At 34.3% G+C, this 17,071-nt stretch overlaps 3 protein-coding genes and 1 long non-coding RNA gene across 7 annotated transcripts; 1 reads left to right on the top strand and 3 right to left on the bottom strand.

The window, feature by feature from the left end:
- Positions 1-2,688: 2,688 nt before the first annotated feature.
- On the bottom strand, positions 2,689-6,492 carry LOC127163757 (uncharacterized). Of its 3 annotated transcripts, none has more exons than XR_007827539.1 (4): positions 6,048-6,490; positions 3,849-5,963; positions 3,493-3,701; positions 2,689-3,417 (listed from the first exon to the last, which is right to left on the bottom strand). It is a non-coding gene; the product is annotated as an uncharacterized LOC127163757 (long non-coding RNA). The 3 variants fall into 3 exon arrangements; XR_007827540.1 differs by having other exon boundaries at positions 2,689-3,701; positions 3,849-3,887; positions 5,885-5,963; positions 6,048-6,483; XR_007827538.1 differs by having other exon boundaries at positions 2,689-3,701; positions 6,048-6,492.
- A 2,598-nt stretch (positions 6,493-9,090) lies between these two features.
- zgc:193726 (uncharacterized protein LOC561161 homolog) lies at positions 9,091-10,668 on the bottom strand. Of its 2 annotated transcripts, none has more exons than XM_051107145.1 (4): positions 10,518-10,668; positions 10,347-10,427; positions 10,232-10,270; positions 9,091-9,763 (listed from the first exon to the last, which is right to left on the bottom strand). In XM_051107145.1, exons 1-4 carry the CDS (start codon positions 10,589-10,591, stop codon positions 9,646-9,648), a joined length of 312 nt encoding a protein of 103 aa, XP_050963102.1. In that variant the 5' UTR covers positions 10,592-10,668; the 3' UTR covers positions 9,091-9,645. The 2 variants fall into 2 exon arrangements, with proteins under 2 accessions (XP_050963102.1, XP_050963103.1); XM_051107146.1 differs by having other exon boundaries at positions 10,347-10,424; positions 10,518-10,650.
- Positions 10,669-11,946: 1,278 nt separating this feature from the next.
- Positions 11,947-13,299, bottom strand: atp6v1f (ATPase H+ transporting V1 subunit F). Its single transcript, XM_051108426.1, has 2 exons — positions 13,039-13,299; positions 11,947-12,766 (listed from the first exon to the last, which is right to left on the bottom strand). The coding sequence occupies exons 1-2, from the start codon at positions 13,194-13,196 to the stop codon at positions 12,565-12,567; spliced, it is 360 nt and encodes a 119-aa protein (XP_050964383.1). The 5' UTR covers positions 13,197-13,299; the 3' UTR covers positions 11,947-12,564.
- A 168-nt stretch (positions 13,300-13,467) lies between these two features.
- On the top strand, positions 13,468-16,027 carry lamtor4 (late endosomal/lysosomal adaptor, MAPK and MTOR activator 4). Its single transcript, XM_051108427.1, has 4 exons — positions 13,468-13,629; positions 13,832-13,912; positions 14,915-15,032; positions 15,190-16,027. Exons 1-4 carry the CDS (start codon positions 13,627-13,629, stop codon positions 15,285-15,287), a joined length of 300 nt encoding a protein of 99 aa, XP_050964384.1. The 5' UTR covers positions 13,468-13,626; the 3' UTR covers positions 15,288-16,027.
- Positions 16,028-17,071: the final 1,044 nt, after the last annotated feature.

The following is a 17,071-nucleotide window of genomic DNA, read 5'->3' as shown; positions in this document are numbered from 1 at the left end:
TGAATGTTGTCCTTGTATTCTAATATTATAGTGCCCTCTTTTGGTAATAATATGCAGTTGCAGTTAGACATATATTTTGCCACGTTTCGATCCTTCTCTGTATTTTGTTTAATAAGTCTTTCTAGTTCTGTGTTTAATTCAATGTGGTGCTTGCCTTATTTTTTTAATTGTATTTTTTTAATTATTTGTGAATGTTCCTAGCAATTTCTGACTGAAAATTGTTTCGAAGTACATCCCTGGTGAAAAAACCAGCATATGCTGGTAGGTATGTTTTGATGCTGGGACGCTGGTTAGGTAGGTTTTGATGCTGGTTTAAGCTGGTCCTTTGCTGGTTTATGCTGGTCCTTTGCTGGTTCATGCTGGTCCTTGACCAGCAACATGACCAGCAAAAACCAGCAAAGGACCAGCTTAAACCAGCATCAAAACCTACCTAACCAGCGTCCCAGCATCAAAACATACCTACCAGCATATGCTGTTTTTTTTCACCAAGGATCATACACCAGTTTTTTTTTCACTGTGCTGTGAGTGAAATATTTATGAAAATATGCAGCCTAGATATGTTTGACAGATTTGATTCATAAATTTTGCAGAACATAGGCACTTTTAGTTGATACATACATTCTTGTTAAAAAACTCTTAATGACTATTTATTATGACTATTTTATGAACGGCTCTTTATTATTAATAATAAAACAAAGAAAGAAAGAAAGAAAGAAAGAAAGAAAAGGAGTCTATGGATAGTCATAAAAATGATTTTATTCTTCATTGGTGTAGCGAGACATATTTGTTGATAACATTTCTTTAATGAAAGTTAAGGCTTTTGAAACAAAATTATATGAAAGCAATCTATTAAAGTAACCCCTTTTCTCTTGTCCACCTTATTTTTCCCTTAAGAGCGAGCGAGTCCATTTGTTTATGTGTGAGGCTTCTGATCTTACCATATTATTTTAATGTTTTATCTTAGTTATGAACACAGTGGTTTGTACTGCAAAGAGTTTTACCGTTTACTGCACTTTGTTATTATTCTTGCTATTTCCTACAGCTGCTAGTGAGACCGGAAGTCTCGCACATTCACAGAAACATTAAAAAAATAAGCGTTACAAAAATAAGATGATACATCTATTATTTTTTCCCAGGCCCCCATGCGTCCCTTGCGCTGTCCCCTGCCTTCTCATCCCCAGTCTGCATCCCATGGACCAGATTTTGCGTAGCACAGGTAGGCAAAAAACATCGTGCTGAGAATCTGTGTAGTACAGATAAATATTAGCTTATTTTTGGATGCCAAAGTTTTTCCTAGAAGAAATTGGGGTACAAGGAATCTTATTTCTTTAAACTTTTTGTACTCATGTGAATTTCATAAACCTACTGAATAGGCAAATTTATAATTCTAACACATTCTCACACATTGCTTGGCTTAAAAGAGCAATATAAAACCAAATCAGTATCACAACCATTTCCTTTCAAACATCCTAACTACATAGATAAATCTAGAGAAAGAATGCGTAATATGTGTTGGTAGCTTTGTTGTGGTAAAATGGAAAGGGAAAACGAGTTTATCATTCCAGAGGCTATTACAATTTTCTGACTTTTAGTTCTGTATCATTCAAAGAGAGAGACAATTCTCAGTGAACTACACAACGGCACAATTCACAATGTGAATTTGAAAAGAAAATTACCTGAATTTAGTAGCAGGCACTGCTAGCACTGTCTCTCTGTTAGAAACGAAAAGTTATAAGAATCTTAGAATTCTGTTGATAAACAAAACTGTGTAAAATGGCCAAATTTACAAGTATGTAACTATTTCTTTCCCACCAAAACCCATCACTTACGCATTTTGTGTTGTGACGAGTATGTTTGTAAAATTTGTCTCAGTGACATTGGGAAGCATCTTCATGAAAGATCCATTGCTGAAAACAAATATATCACAAGTATAAAGTAAAATTTGGTAATTTTTCATTTTAATGTGGAAAGTGTCTCAAATACTCTTGAAAATATCTTACCTTGTGCTATTAAGGATGGGAATCCCAAGAGTGTAGCTGAGAATCAGAGAGCTGAAAGTCCAGACAAGAAACATGCTTTATTTATCACCAGCACTGTCTTACTGAAAAGAGTGAATGTGAATGAAGCAATTCAGAGCTGATTTAAGCTTATATACATTTCCCTGACTATTCAAAAGCTCATTAGTCTTTTAATGATCTGTATATGTATGTTATTCCCATGGGCCAAAGTAGGTTTTGTCCTTGAATAAAAGAGGGACAGACATTTAAAAGGCAGATAGAGAAGACTGATGAGACCTTGTCAATGCATTGGAATACAAAAGGAGGAAATAAACACACATGTTGGTTTTTATGCTTTATGGGGACTCTCTATTGGCATAACGGTTTTTATATTGTACAAAATATATATTATATCCCACTACACTAACCCTACCCCATAACTTAACCCTCACAAAAAACTTTCTGCATTTTTAGATTTTGAATAAACCTTGTTTAGAATATTTTAAAGCTATTTTAATTATGACAACATATACATACACGTGCATACACATATGATAAAACAGGTAACATTTTATATATATATATATTTATAATATATATATATATATTTATAATATTTTATCTTCAAATTAAAGGAGTCAGTGGATGGAAAAAAGAATGATTTTATTTTTCATTAGTGTGGAGAGATGACATTAGCAAGTGTAGATATTTATACATACATATATTTCTATATTTTCTCTCTTTGCATGAATAATAAAATGTGTATTGTAAAGTAGCACTTGTGAATCAAGGCGAGGCAATTAAAGGTACAGTTGAAGTTAAAAGTTTACATACATCTTGCAGAATCTGCAAAATGTTAATTATTTTACCAAAATAAGAGGGATCGTACATCATCAGAAAGAAATATCTTCCTTCTGTTCAAAAGTTTTCACCCCCTGGCTCTTAATGCGTAGTGTTTCCTTCTAAAGCATCAGTGAGTGTTTGAACCTTCTGTAACAGTTGTGGAGCATTCACGTTACAACACAGTATTAAGAATCAAACTTTTGAACAGGGTCATTTTTATAAATTCAGCTATTATAAATTCAGCTATTATTTTCTCTTGTGAACTATATGTAAACATCCTCTATGTGAAATATCTTATTCATGTCAGTACTAAATAAAAAATAACATGCACTTTGTATGATACTCTTATTTTGATCAAATAATTAATATTTTGCAGATTCTGCAAGGTGTATGTAAATTTTTGACCTCAAGTGTATCTAAAAACAATCAAATAAGAGAATCCTTTTTCTCTTATACACCTTTTATTTTTTCGCAGTCACTTGCACTGTGTCCTGCTTTTTCATCCCCAGTCTGCATGTCATCGGCCAGATTTTGCACGGCACAGGTAGGAGCATATTGGCATCCTAGCCTTGCTTTCCTGTGAAGTACAGATGAATATTAGCTTACATTTAGATGCACCTCTGATTTTAAGCACTGTGACAAATCTGTTAACCTAAAACACAGATTCGATTCAAGAGTTATTTGCACTGGGAATGCACTGGGACTTTCTCTGTCAGGATCATGCTGTTTTTTTCTGTCTTGCTTCATTTCTTGCCATTTCCCATTGGATCTCTGGCCGAGTCTCCAGCGACTTCATCTCCAATCTGTAGGGAAGACCCCAGATTGGACAAGGAACAAGTTGCCAGAGGACAAACCACACGCCTGAAATGACAAAGGACAAAAAGTTTTGTCATTCCAGAGGCTAACAGGCGTTTCTGACTTTTAGTTCTTAATCATTTAAAATGCATTACACATTACAAAACTAATCAGAAATTCCAACTGAGAGAATTTGAAAAGAAAATGACTTACATGACTTTTATAAGATTATTTTCTAGCTGTAATGCATGTCTGTCAAAAAAGACAAATCATTAGTGATAAGAAAGAGCGTTTATCTTAGAAAGTTTCAGAATTGGAAAAAAAAAAAAAAACATTTTTCTGCATTAATACAAGTTGTTTGTGCATATATAAGATCCGTAAAGTTGCAAAGATTTAAGTCTCAAACCCAAACAGATATTCTTTATAAAAATTAAGACTCATACACGCCTTCCTAAAATGCCTCATTCTAACACACCCCCACAAATCTACATCACTGTGTGAGAATATTTGCATAACACCGCCCAAATGTATATGCAAAGAAAGACGTAACTTTTATTCTTGCTGTAGTATTGTTGTCGCCATAACGATGTCGTGAAGACACTGTGTGTTTCGTTGCGAAAGCAAAACTACTTTGATTGGCCTTCCAAGTTATATTTACAACACTGTTCCAGAACAATACAATGCAAATATTCGAGTGTGTGCAGTGCATTTTGTGGAGAATTGTTTCCTGAACCTGGGAGAGTAGTATACAATGCCAGCTGTGCACAAAGGCTGTTTCTATAAAGTGGGCAATTCCAACTTTGCAAGGACAGTCTGGCACTTCTGACTCACAGCCTGTCAGTACCTTTTCATATTTAAAGAATTTGCTACTAACTATTTAAACATGAGTTTTGAGCAGTGTAGAGTAGTTCTTGTTGTTTGTTGTTTCTACAATCACAAATGCAGACAGGTTTTATGTTTATGTAAAAATACAATAGAAGTTATCATAATCAGTAATTATCTCCCCATGCAACAAATGCTTCATTTATAATGGGTTTTATTGATTTTGTCTCGTCATGCCGGGACATGGCATCGCAACATGGTAAGGGGCGTAACATTTCCGTTAGAAGTGTGACGTATTCGGCCAATCACAACGCACTGGGTAGCTGGCCAATCAGAGCACACCACACTTTTCAGAACGATGAGCTTTGTAAAAATCAACGTGATTCAGAAAGGCAGGGCAGAGAGGAGCAACAATAATGCACAGTATGTGGAAAATAATCTGTTTTTTGAACCTTAAACCATGTAAACACATCACATTACACCAAATACACAAAATAATGTTCTTTTAGGAACATCATATGACTCCTTTAAAAAGTCTCATCCATTTTACCCTAAGTGAAATTCATGCAATAAAATCGTGAGTCACTTTCATGTATATTTGACCCTGATTTACTCTGTTGCTATACTAACTGAGTTATTATGATTCCAGGGTAACAAACTATCAAGTGTCTAGTTTCAAAAAAGACCAGATTTATAAATATAGACCATAGGGTTCAAGAGCTACCGACATTTTTATTGGGTATGCCGTTTTTCAGAAAATGTTTAAAAATAGGACAGCAGGTTAGGAGGTTAAAAGGCAGGTTCTTTACATGCAATCTACTAGCAATCATTTCCTACATGGCATGAGCTGTTCAGCCTCTGCTGATTCTGCAGGCTATGATATTGCTTGCTGAACATTTAAATAGTTTGGTTTAGTGTTTGCAGTAAGCTGGTCCTGCTTCGTGCTATCAGAGTTCATGTTAAATCCTCCACCTCCCCCAGCTCCACCTGTCTACATCTGCTATGGGATTTATATATGCCTATTGCAGCAGGAGCATATCTTATATCCTGACAGCACTGTGTCTGCATATCTATTAGCAGTAGCAAGTCCAAGTACAAGTAGAAACCCAAATACATTAACATTGTCACGTCCATTAATATGCTAAAACTATTTAGGGTTGTCATTGTTGACATACTTACTTATGAACAGCAGTAAAGAACTACAAATATTAGCCTAATGGTAACAGTGACAGAGGAAATACTGTTTATGAAAGAGTAGATTTGTCATGTTTTATAAATAAATGAAGTTCTTCTTACCTGTTTTAAGAGCCCAACATGCGTAAGATGATCAAAATTTAGCATATTCGCATCCAAAGTCAGATAATGTGACCTTTCCCAACCAGTCTGTCAACATCATTCATGCTGTTTTATAAAATCATCAAGCATACCTGGTCTGATTGGTCTTTATGTGGTCTGTGGAGTTTCCCTCTGTGACATTGTGAAAAGTCTCCAGTTCGAGATTCACTGCTGAAAATGAATACATTACAAGTATAAAGTAGAATGTCGTGATTTTTGTGGACAACATTTCAGATATGCTTGAAAATATCTTACCTTATGTTTTTAGGATTGGGAAACCCAAGAGTGTAGCTGAGGATCAGAAAACTGAGAGTCCAGACAACAAACATGCTGTTCATCACCAGAACTGACTTACTGAAGAGTAAATGCGAATGGAACAGATCAGAGCGAATTAAAAAATATATTTAATTCTCCAAGGATCTGAATGCTCTTTAAATATGTTGGCATCTGCCAATGTGTGAGATTCCCACAGGCAAAAGTTGGTTTTGTCCTTGAATAAGACAGGGACAAACATTTAAAAGACAGACAGAGAAGATTAATGAGACTTTATCAATGTTTGGCAGTATAAAGAGAGAAGATAAGTCACCACATATAGCACAATGTTGGGCAATAATCATGGGAAAATGTCTGATTTTTGTCTGAAGTGTGTGTGGATATTCGTTTACGTAATAGGTCTATCAACAAAGTTTGTTTTTAACATTTTACATTAAGAAAGAACATTGTTTCAGCCATATCTTTTGTTCAAGTCAAGCCAAGTTATATAACTGGCTTAATTTATCACGCGGGTGCAATGGGGAAAAAAAACTGCATGTGTTTATTCAGGCTGCCTTTGATTTATTTGGATGGCTTTTTGTTTTCTACTATTGACACTGTGGGTAACTTAAATATTAATGAAACTATGCGACTTTTGTATGATTATCAAAATAAAGACAGGAATAAATGGATGGTAAAATATTTTATTTTTCATTTGTATGCAGAGATGATGACATTAGTGTAGTGTTGATAACATACATTTCTACATTTGCTCTCAAAGACAGACAGCACTTTTGAATCTAAGCAAAGCTTAATGAAAAGATATATTACAATTAAATGTATCTTCAAAGAAAAAAAAAAAAGTAAAGTAACTTTTATTCTCCTGTACATCTCTTATTTTTTCCCAGGCCCAAATGGGTCACTTGCGCTGTCCCCTGCTTTCTTATCCCCAGTCTGCATCTTGTGGCCCAAATTTTGCATGACACAGGTAGAAAAAAGGCATCTAAGCGATATGATCCTGTGAGGCACAGATGAATATTAGCTTACATTTGGATGCCATAGTTTTTCCAGAAAAAATCTGGGCTACTTATGAATTTGTGTATGAACAGGCGAATTCATACTGGAACGTTATAAAGTTAATCACAATGACATTTTACGAATTTGAACTTGTTTTAATACCAACATGCCACTGCATTTTTGAACTAATTAGCAGTTCCAAGAGAGAGAATTTCAAAAGAAAATTACTTACCCTTCTGACAAACCTGGCGGTGATGTTTCTCTGTCAGAAAAGAAAGGTTAATAGAAATAAGCAAGAGCATTATTTTTCGGTATGAACAAGAACAGCAATTCATTAATTTGCAATATACATCAAATATGTTCTTGTTACATGAAAACAAAATTTTTTAACATAGGTATATTATATTTTCAGCATATTTGCATTCAGGGTCTAACTTTGTGATTGTTGCTTTCTCACCCCAAGGCCCAAAATCCCATCATTCTATACCTGGAAGCTGTGAAGTTCCCGGTTGTGACATTGAGAAACGTCTCTGTTTGAGATCCACTGCTTAAAAACAAATACATCACAGGTGTGAAGTAGAATGTTGTAATTTTTGTGGACACATATGTTATAAGAAAATATCTTACCTTGTGTTATTAAGCATGGGAAACCCAAGAGTGTAGCTGAGGATGAGAAAGCTGAGAGTCCAGGCAAGGAACATGCTGTTCATCACCAGCACTGACTTACTGAACAGAGTCAATGTGAATTAAGCAGATCAGAGCTGATTAAACAATCTATTTGATTTTCAGAGGATTCCACTGCTCTTTAAATATGTTAGGCATTTGTATACATGTGTGGTTCCCACAGGCAGGAGTTCGCTTTTGTCCTTGAATAAGACAAGGACAAACATTTAAAAGACAGACATAGTCGATTGATGAGACCTTCTAAATAAATCAATTCCATGAGTCACAGTATTTGGACAATAATGGAAAAAAATCTGTTTCTTGTCTGAAGTGTGTACAGATATTTGTTTATTTAACAGGTCTATCAACAAAGTTTGTTTTTAACATTTTATATTGAGAAGGAACATTGTGTCAGCCATATCTTTTGTTAAAGTTTTTTGTCAAAACCAAGCTACATAACTGGCTTAACTTATCTATCATCAGTTGTTTCAGGGTTGTAGAAACATTTGATTTTATGAGTTTCAATAACCTTTTATATACCGTATGAATGACCCTTTTATAGAAACTAGGGATGTGATGTTTTTAGAATCTGTTCTCATATGTTTCTTACTGGACAACATAATCTTAGTTCACATTAAAAGAAAAACAGATGATATGCGAAAACAGCTTGGAAAAGTTGTACCTTTTAGACTTAAATTGACAATGACAAAAAGTGCATTTATAACACATTATGCAGTAATACAATGTCTAGTTATAATTCCTTTTTTTATTTTATTTAATTTCATTTTGAGCTGTGTAAAATTATTAGACAAAGAAATTTAATCTAAATAGTCCTTTATCCACAAACAGCAATAAACAAACAGAAAAAAACAGGAGTACTTTTACACATATGTGACCCTGGACCACCAAACCAATCCTAAGCAGCACAGGTATATTTGTAGCAATAGCCAAAAATACATTGTATGGGTCAAAATTATCGATTTTTCTCTTATGCCAAAAATGTTGAGGATATTAAATAAAAATCATGTTTCATGAAGATATTTTGTAAATTTCCTGCCATAGATATATCAAAACTTACTTCTGGATTAGTAATATGCATTGCTAAGAACTTCATTTGGACAACTTTAAAGGTGATTTTCTCAATATTTAGATTTTTTTGCATTCTCAGATTCCAGATTTTCAAATAGCTGTATCTCAGCCTAACAGTGTCCTGTCCTAACAAATCATCAATAGAAAGCTTATTTATTTATTTATTTATAAAACTCAATATCCAAAAATTGACCCCTATGACTGGTTTTGTGGCCCAGGGTCACATATAACTGAACTATACAGGTGGGATTAAGAACAAACTCAATGAAACTAAATGTGACGCTGACAATTATGAATTGTATTACTGAATTTATAGTACACCTACAAATTTCCTGACTGATTATACAACATACATAGACAACGAGTATCCCATTCTATATTGTTGCATTTTCATGTTGTAATGTGTTTTTAAGACAACTTAAAAAAATCCCTAGGAATATAGTTTTTTCTTTTTACCACGTTCATCTACAGTGCCTAACCATCAGGTGCAACAACATCTGCAGTAAGGCTTCTGCTTATAAAGGCAGTCAAATGAAAATACTGTTCAATTTTCCATAAAATGCACAAGGTTTCAGTAAAAACACTAAAAACTAAGCTGCTAAGACTGGACAGAAATAAAATGCAAAATAACATTTTTATCATCAAAATGAAAACAGAAACATTACAACACTACTATAAATTATAACATGCCTAAATTAATTCTGTTTTCACAGAATGTTAAAAAGAAAACCTAAGATAGCCAAGCACATCATTTTACTGAAATGCATTAGTGCAACTTCTTCTCATAGTCAGTCCAAACACCACCGGTTCTTTGATTATTCAGGATCGTGCTTCATTTCTTGCCGATTCCCATTGGATCACTGGCCATGTCTCCAGCAATCTCATTTCCAGCCTGTAGCATTGACCCCAGGTTCCACAAGGAACAAGTGGGGAGAAAACAAAACCTTCGGCTGAAATGAAAGAGAATATCAGGCACCAAGAAACACTGAATGAGAATTTAAAATGGAATATGCATCAGAAAGCATTAAGGTGATGGAGAGAATGAAACAGGAATAAGGAGACAGGAAGTTTTTTGTTCTACTTAATGGTGACATTTCACTACTTGTTTAAGATGTGATTTCTGTGTGGAAGTGATTAATGAATTTTAATTTGACATTTTAGATTAGAGGCCGAAAACACAATATAATTGTTATCAGTGTAATTATGAACAAAACAAGCATTCTTTGTGCAGTCTGTCTTTCTTTTGTGTAAGAAGGGATAGCAACTACAATGGAAGGAATTATTCCATTATTTTAAATGCAAATTGACATTATTTTTAAATACAGGAAAAGCACAGCACATAACATTTTATTATATAATATAATATACTGTTTAATTGTATTTATTATTTAAAAAAATGAATTAAATGCATTACTTACAGAAATTTTGAAGGCCTTTTTTGTATCTCTATTTCAGATCTATCGAAAAAGTCAAGACATTTGGGTTAGATGAAAGAATTGCTTAGCATTCCGTAGGACTCAAAAAGTTCTATACCTGTTTGTCTGATCGGTCTTAATATACTCTGTGGAGTTCCTCTCTGTGACACTGGGAAGAGTCTCCATGTGAGATCCACTGCTGAAAAGAATACATCATAGAATGTTGGTGAAATGTGTAGAACTGTGGAAGCAACACATTCACTCATTGTTATGCATGAAAATATCTTACCTTGTACTATTAAGAATGGGAAACCCAAGAGTGTAGCTGAGGATGAGAAAACTGAGAGTCCAGACAAGAAACATGCTGTCTGACTTACTAAACAGAGTGAATGTGAATGAAGCAGATCAGAGCTGAATTAAGCTTATATGCAATTCCCTGTCCATTCAAAAGCTCTTTAATCTTTTAGGGATCTGAGTTGTGTGTGATTCCCACAAGCTGAAGCAGGTTTTGTCCTTGAATGAAACAGGGACAGATACTTTTAAAAGACAGAAGAGTGATGGGATCTTATCAGTGTTTGAAAATGTTTGGGAGCTGATAGTGGTGGTGTAAGAAACCACAAAATGATGAATCACATCCTGTCGTCACAGAGTTTGGTCATTCTTAGACCTACGGTAAACTTAGATACAGTATATCTGGTTTTAAGTTTCAGTTAGACGTTCATGCATGTGACAACACAGTGATAATGTGGTTTCCAGGAAGTGGTCAATTACCCAAGTGTGTGGCTTTTTCCCAAGAGCATGTATTTATTTATTAAGCCAGACAAATATATTTAATATTTCTGCTGTAACGCAAGTACAGGAACTTGCGATTACCAATACATATGCTGTTACAGTGCTGTGAGTATTTAAGACATACTGCTGCTACACAAATAGCATATACAGTATAATAACCCATAGCAGGTCTAAACAGGTGGAGCTGGGGAGGTGGAGGGTTTCAGAGGAACTCTGAAAGCGTGCTGCGAAATGCTCTAATGAATGCTAACCAGCCATTTAAATAATAGCAGCAAGCTCTATCCCAGATGAGGTTGGGAAAGATGATAAACATTTATTTAAAATTTTATTGGCAACAAATAAAAAGGCGTTAACCCGGAAATGGCACAAGGAAGACCCATCTACGAGAGAAGACTGGTTCCAAATAGTAACAGAGGTTAGAGAAATGGAAAGACTCACATATACACTATGGCTGCAAATGCAAATCTTTGAGAATAAATGGAGGAAATGGTTAACAAGTCCCTTTGTGGTCTTGCATTTGTAAATGTATTTAATTATTTATTGATATAGTGCAAACGCATGTCAAATGTGTAATGGTTTATATGACAATCCTTTGTTATTACTGAAAGTTAATGTGTAATGCGTGGCAACCTTTGTTATTTTAACTTATTTTTTTTATTATTTGTTGAATTATTTATTTTATTCTTTTTTGTTATGTAAAGTGTTTTTCTGTTCTTATCTAAAAAACAAACAAACAATAAAACAACAAAAAAATAAGTATAAAAAAAAGAAAAGCAGCAAGCTCATTGGCTGCAGATGCAACATGAACCAATCAGCTTGTGCCAGTTTTTCTGTTATCTTTTAATATTTATTATAATTACTTTGGCTTTATCATAATTTGTATTGTTATTTAGATATCAGATATTCATCACACAAAACCAAAAGAGTGTCAGACTCCATTACTTTTAATAAACTGCGAGTCACAGTTTTGCAGACATAAGTTAACATATTTTAATTACATCACACCATGTACAGCTCTTTCCAGTGCTCAAAGTGTCAGCCAATACAATGACAAAATGTGCATTTACAGCACATCGCATTACAGTTACAGAAGTGAGAGATCCAAAGATGTCCAGTTAGCATTTGTAAGTTATTTGAGAATGATTTAAACGGGGTCAATAAGTGAACAGTGGTTTTGCAGTCCAACATTATTAGCTTTGAAATGAACAAACTGAAAAATAAAACATATAGACAATATTTATAATAACAATCACTTGCGGTATATGTCTATTACACAAGGGGTAAAATAACACATATCTTTCTTGTAATTTTTATATATGATATAATTAATTATACTAATTATTATTAGGAGCACTGATAAACAATTTCCTTATCTTCAAACTTTGGAATGGCAAAATACACAAGAACATCACATTTACAACACATCAGTATTTAATCTTTATAATACGGGTTCCAGCTTCAGCAAGATGAATGAGAACAAGAAGTAAAACTTGTTTACTCTCACACCCGCCCAGGCCAGAACGTGACCCCACAGGGGTATCAGCTTATCGGAAGTCCTCTGCTGAAAACATGCCTTTGGCCCGTCGCAGGATGGAATCTTTGGAGGCGTCATACGGATGCTCTTTTGAGGGGATCTCAAGAACGGCCGGGATTGACTGCATGTGGGCATCGATAGCATGACGAATCATCTCTGCAATGAACTGGTTGATGAGGATGATGCCAATGTCACTGCGAGCCAGGAAACTCCTGGAGATGAAGAACAGATATCATTGATGTTAACATTCAAGTAAAAAATGATCTTTGTACTATTAATTGTGTACAAAATGCTATTCTCAGTCAAAATTTGATTATGTGAAAACTATAAAATTCTAAAGTAATACATACATATATAAAGCTATGTCTAAAAACAGATAGATAGATAGATTATTAATATAATACAATATAGGCAATATTTCATATATTTATGATTGAAATATAAGATCTTAAATCATTTAGACATTTCAAATCCTGTCTCTTACTTAAAGGTCTCCTCTATTTCTGTGATGCTAGTGTCCTTTTCCACCACCAAGAAATTGGGTTTTCGGTTTTTGTTCAACTCTCCGATCCCTCCGAGAAGGAATCCGGTACATGTGTCTTCATCCCCAATAACAGCGATTAATTTCCCCCGTCCAGGCATTTTGTCTTTTTCTTATATTCGTTCAAATACCAGACAGAATGGATTAAATGTTTTTCCGTCCAGCAAGATCATATGCTTTAATCAGCTGACTACTGCACTTCCGCTTTGACTAACGCGTAAGCGCTTTATTTAGACTGATCTGAGATCTGTGCTCGTCGCGTTAACGTGTCGCTAATGACAGCACATCTGAACCTGAATCAGAATGTGTGCGTGAACAACCTAAACACTGTCAGAATTCTGTACTTATAAAACATATTCTAATCATCATCATGTGGTGTATATTTCCAAAGCATAAAAGCAATGTCAGATTTACAGAAAAAGCCATGTACCTTGTGACATGACGTTATAAGCACGCGACGCTTGCTTGGCAGTCACGTGAGGCGGGGTGTGAAGGAAGACAACAGTGTAAATTCATCTGCACTACCTAAAAATGGTAAATATAATTTTTACTTTCGAGGCATTTGTCCAGCTTAATGTTTCTTTTGATGAAACGGTTTTAAGGTGTGCGCATGCGTATGGAAAACGTGATATGAGATTATAAATAATGTGATAAAAAGGAGTAAGCTGTAAGAAACCATTAGACAGATGAGCTCTTCTAATGTTTATTTCCTGCATTATATTGTTTTGAATTGCAGACCACCGCTCTGACCCAAGGTTTAGAGAGAATACCCGATCAGACTGGGTATTTGGTTATTAGTGAGGAAGGTGTACTTGCGGTAAGTTATTAAACACTCAGTTTGCAATTAAGTTCATCATATATTGTAAATACTTGACATTATGAGATATATTATCAATCAGTATTTTTCTGGAACCTGTGATACTTTTTTTTCAGGATTCTTTGATGAATAAAAAGTTAAAAAGAACAGCGTTTAGTCTATACGATCACTTTTTTATTGTTATTAATTTAACACATCCGGAATAAAACTATTCATTTGTTTTTCAAAGAAAGTAAGAAAGAAAAAAAAAATTACAGACCCCAGACTTTGAACGGTAGTGTATATTGTAACAAAAGATTTATATTTTAAATAAAAGCTGTACTTTTTAACCTTTTATTCATCAAGGAATCCTGAAAAAAAAAAAAAAATCACAGATTTCAAAAACAAAATAAGCAGCACAACTGTTTTCAACATTTATAATAAGTGATTTCTAAAAAAAATCATGTGACACTGAAGACTGGAGTTATGATGAAAATTCAGCTTTGCTTCACAGAAACAAATTCTGTTTTTAAGTATATTAGAATAGAAAACCGCTATTTGAAATTGCAATAATATTTCACAATATTACTATTTTTTTCTGTATTTTTTATCAACTAAACAGCCTTGACGAGCAGAAAAGATTTATTTAAAAAACATTACAAATCTTACTGATCCCAAACTTTTGAACAACAGTGTACATGCATAAGCCAATATGTAAATTAATTCTTCTGTGAATCTTTTTTTTTTTTTTTTTTTTTTTTGTGATTTATTTTGAATTTTAGACATTTTACAAACATGAAAAAAGTGACAATACCAAAACAAAAAAAAAAAAAAACGATAAATAAACAATTTGCATATACCTACATATGTACAACCATCCTGATACTCAAAATACAGATGAAAAGGGTTACAGGCTGATTAACCAGTAAACATTATGTAGAAGGGTTGGCAGGGGTGATCGGTCTATGTCCAGCTGAAGCGTTTTAATGTAAGTAAGAAAGGGCTCTGTGAATCTTTTTACAGTCTGCAGGAGAGCTGGAAAATGACGAGCACACGGCAGGAGTGATCATGCAGATGGTCAGAACAGCTTGTCGTTTTAGATTGCATGGGACAGCTGAGCCCCCTTTCAAACGCATGTCAGGTAAGAAACATATTTTTACTTGGGCCTCTATGGTTAGGTTCTCCCACCTAAAGCCTGTCAAGAATGTGTTTGTCTAGAATTTTTCAACCTAAAACCTCAGCTGTTATTAATTCAGCTTAGTAAATATCCTGATGTTATTTTGTGTTTTTGTTCACAGTGATGTTTGAAGACTACGTTTATGCTGTGACGATCTCCGGACAGAAGGTTTTTGTAGTCAAAAGGCAGAACAACCAGCGGGAACCTGTTATTGTGTAGTAAAGTGGATAATATGGACTGCCTTACCCATTATTACAAGCTCAAAATGGTGCCCTCACATTGAAACGACCCAGGCATTACAACCATCTGATGTTTAGCACAATCACACTCAATTTCTTTTATGAAAAGACTTTAGTACACCAATTTGGGGGTGGCGTCAGGTGTATTTGACCTAAGCCAGAGTGAGTTGATGTTTTTTTTCTTATACATTTACAATGTTACAGACTGGTTAAGGGATTCATCTTCTATCTTTTAATGCAGGAGTAAATGCTGTCAACGTTTTAGCCCCCATTTATGCTTGAGTGGTCACATTTAAGGTATTACTGGAGTTTATCATACATGTGTATTTACATTTAACCCATGCAATCCATTAACCTATGGTTTTCTTATACAAATACAGGACCTTGAGAACCTGCTTATTGCATTGTATCTTCACGCAGGAATCATAATAGAATCATACAGACATGCATTAGTCACGGAAGCAGTTTGCTGACGACAATGTTACACTGGGTGTTATAATTTCATTCGAAGTTTCATATTCCAGTCTTAACGTAAAGCGTGAGACCTTGTTGTTATATGAATTTATTTTCCCTTGGGTCTGTGAAAGCAGGAATTTAAGTGCACTGAATGCTTTTTACAGTCTGTTTCCAAATGTGTTCAATTAACAGGCTTGAAATCACTTGAAATTTGAATAATTGCATTAACAGTAATATATTAAATAAAGTACTATGCATATTTTACTTTCTTTTTTGGTTTGTAGAAAGTAAGCATTGAATTATTTGTGGCCAAAACAATAAATGTGCTTAAAATGCATGTCTGTCATGGTCTTACCATGCAAAAAGTTTTATATATATAATTAATAATCTTATATATAAATAATAATCTCTAACTGTATCATCATGACTGCATAATAACTGCAATTAGAAAGTAATAGTCCTTCATACACTAGTTTTTTTCTATTATGTAGTCTGGAATGCTATGCTATTTGAGAGTAATTATAGATATTCCTAATCATCGTTTCACAAGTTCTTTATGTTTTTATCTCTGTCTTCCCCTGCAATAGTATAATGCTTCATCTTTCATCTTTGCTTTAAAGCAATACATACTTATACTTTACAAGGTCAAATGACTAATAAGATAAAATATAGGAAGGGTGACAAAGAAAGGGGAAGTGGGGAACGAAAATACAGAAAAGGACGTTACAACAGGAACTGATTACGAAGACTTGTGAAGTTGAAACAAGCAAAGAGCATTTCAACATGTACTGTACTGCAGCATTCATCTGGCATGTCATGTCATTTATTTTCATCTGATTTCTGGTCCAGCACTTTTAGTAATTCTCCATTCTTAATAGTTTGATAGTTTTCATAGTTCTTAATCCTATTGAGATCTGTTCCTTTGGTGGTACATGTGGCTTGAACATACCACTGCTTAATAAAGAGGGAAAATTAAGCAGTTTCTCAACATTTAAAATTTGCAAAAGAGTAAGAAAAGAAGATGTACCGCTGTCAAGACACTAAATAAACATGGCGATAAATTCGGTGCGGCTTCACAGAGTGCAGAGGTCTAGATTGTCTGTCAGGTTGCTCACTTTGATGGCACTGGGTAGGTACTGTTTGTTAGCAAACACTAGACTTTCTCAGGAGCTCCTGAATAAAAAATTCTGCAGAAACAGTGCCACTGTGCACAGTTTACTAAATAGTATTGGATGTTATAACACAAATTACTCATAACGTTTTGGAGAGTTTACATGGGGTTTTTGAGAGGACGCATGAGAGTGCACA

The sequence above is a fragment of the Labeo rohita genome, chromosome 4 (genome assembly GCF_022985175.1).
Source record: "Labeo rohita strain BAU-BD-2019 chromosome 4, IGBB_LRoh.1.0, whole genome shotgun sequence".
NCBI lineage: Eukaryota > Metazoa > Chordata > Actinopteri > Cypriniformes > Cyprinidae > Labeo > Labeo rohita.
This window is presented reverse-complemented; position numbering and strand designations above follow the sequence as displayed.

Excerpts from the sequence above, each read along its gene's own strand:
- atp6v1f (XM_051108426.1), bottom strand. The coding sequence starts at position 13,196 with ATGCCTGGACGGGGGAAATTAATCGCTGTTATTGGGGATGAAGACACA. Across the intron at positions 12,767-13,038 it reads GAAATAGAGGAGACCTTTAA|GAGTTTCCTGGCTCGCAGTG; the intron begins GTAAGAGACAGG and ends CTTCATCTCCAG.
- lamtor4 (XM_051108427.1), top strand. Across the intron at positions 13,913-14,914 it reads GTGAGGAAGGTGTACTTGCG|TCTGCAGGAGAGCTGGAAAA; the intron begins GTAAGTTATTAA and ends ATCTTTTTACAG. Across the intron at positions 15,033-15,189 it reads CCCTTTCAAACGCATGTCAG|TGATGTTTGAAGACTACGTT; the intron begins GTAAGAAACATA and ends TTTTGTTCACAG.
- zgc:193726 (XM_051107145.1), bottom strand. The coding sequence starts at position 10,591 with ATGTTTCTTGTCTGGACTCTCAGTTTTCTCATCCTCAGCTACACTCTT. Across the intron at positions 10,271-10,346 it reads AAGACCGATCAGACAAACAG|ATCTGAAATAGAGATACAAA; the intron begins GTATAGAACTTT and ends CTTTTTCGATAG. Across the intron at positions 9,764-10,231 it reads AAAAGGCCTTCAAAATTTCT|CCGAAGGTTTTGTTTTCTCC; the intron begins GTAAGTAATGCA and ends CTTTCATTTCAG.